The sequence below is a fragment of the Aplysia californica genome, unplaced genomic scaffold (genome assembly GCF_000002075.1).
Source record: "Aplysia californica isolate F4 #8 unplaced genomic scaffold, AplCal3.0 scaffold00463, whole genome shotgun sequence".
Classification (NCBI taxonomy): domain Eukaryota; kingdom Metazoa; phylum Mollusca; class Gastropoda; order Aplysiida; family Aplysiidae; genus Aplysia; species Aplysia californica.
The window spans coordinates 41,732-43,289 of NW_004797733.1; the positions used below are offsets into that span (position 1 = coordinate 41,732).

The 1,558-nt window shown below is 46.0% G+C and overlaps 1 protein-coding gene across 1 annotated transcript in view; it reads right to left on the reverse strand.

Annotated features, from left to right (window-relative positions):
• Positions 1–322: 322 nt before the first annotated feature.
• Positions 323–1,558, reverse strand: part of LOC101863531 (neuronal acetylcholine receptor subunit alpha-10-like) — a gene marked incomplete in the record, with an annotated part of 33,548 nt that continues 32,312 nt past the window's right edge. The window contains 2 exon segments of the mRNA NM_001310492.1: positions 323–1,408; positions 1,411–1,421. Coding sequence (NP_001297421.1) covers positions 427–1,408; positions 1,411–1,421 — 993 coding nt within the window.

Here is a 1,558-nt window from a genome sequence, read left to right on the forward strand (position 1 = left end):
AATACTAAGCTTTGCCGAAAGCAAAAGTAGTATTTCATATTTACTTCTACAGGCAAAGGGCTTGTTTTATTATTCCGTTATTAAAATAGTGTATACACATTTTTTTCAGATATATATGTTAAACACATTTCGTTAAGTGTCTTGTAATCTAGAAAGAGAGATTAAATTATTGAGGAAGAATTTAGTACGTGGCACAATGCAAGGCCATTTAACGAATGAATTTAAACGTAGACAGATTCTAATATTATATCCACAATTTCAAGGTCAGTATTCTGTGGTCAAAGAGAGCTGACTGTGATCATGCCCAAAGGTACACATTCATAAAGGTGTGTGTCCCCCAAAGTGTGCATACATTTGTCAACCAAGGTAGTATGCATAATAAATCCTTCCTCCTTCAAGACATCACGAGTGACCTGGAGTCATACACTACACCGCGGGTTTAAACAGTGGCTTGATGACCAGTATTGCTAAAGATGATACAACCGCGACAAAGAGAAACAACCAAAACAGTAATCTATCCATCACGTGAGCGACGAACTGCCACTCAGTGACCAGTTCCTGGTAACGGTCAAACTCTTGGTCACTCTGGAACATAGCGTGACCTCTGTCCATTGCATAGTCTACTTGGCCGGGATAACCCGATCGGAAGGAACCGCGGAAATTATTGTCTCTTCTGAAACTGGATCTGAAATTGCGAGAGAACCCGCCAGACATGTCGTAGCGAGGGCTCTGAGACAGGCCCAGTTCGCAGCACTGGCCCGGCTGGAAGCCTAAGGGTTGAGGATTAAACTCGTTCCCTGAAGGGGCAACTCTGTCCCCGCCTCCAGGACAACGTTGCTGAAGGGCGTCGCCGTTGCAGTTTCTCGAGTTGCTTCTCCCAGATCGTCGTCCCGGCCTCCGCTCTTCTGTCTCATGACTATCAGTGCCACCTACAATGGTAACCCCACCTCTGCCAGCACTGATGACTCCTCTACCACCTCCTCCTTCCCCTCCTCCGCCATTGCCGTTCCCCGAAAGACTCCTTCCTCCTCCCCCAGGCACACTTATAACAGCACCACTGGTGACTCCAGGTTTCGATCTACCACCTCGGGTCTCGCCGTAGACGTTCCCACCTCCACTACTAGTGTAGCTGTCTGTAACAGAAGGTATCCCGAGCTGCTCAGGAGCAGAAGTGATAAGCACCTGTGTTTCAGGGAGGCGCCTGTCTGTTTTTAGAGCGCCATTTCGGCGTAATGTCTGTGACGAATAGCACATACAGACGAGCCGGGCGAGCACCTCAAAGACCAGGGAGCGGAGCCAACGGGGGACTCGCCTCTTGTGGGGCCCAACGTGGTGCAGTTGGAGCACAAATACCGTGAGGATGATGGACATTGAGGTCATGCCCATTGTCACCGTCAGATAGATGCCTGAAGGAGAGGAAAATAGAAGATCGTATACAAGAAAATGTATCAATATTAATGTGTAAACGTGAGCTTGCTAAATATAATAATAATACATTGGAATAATAATAATAATAATAATAATAATAATAATAATAACAATATACTACTACTACTAC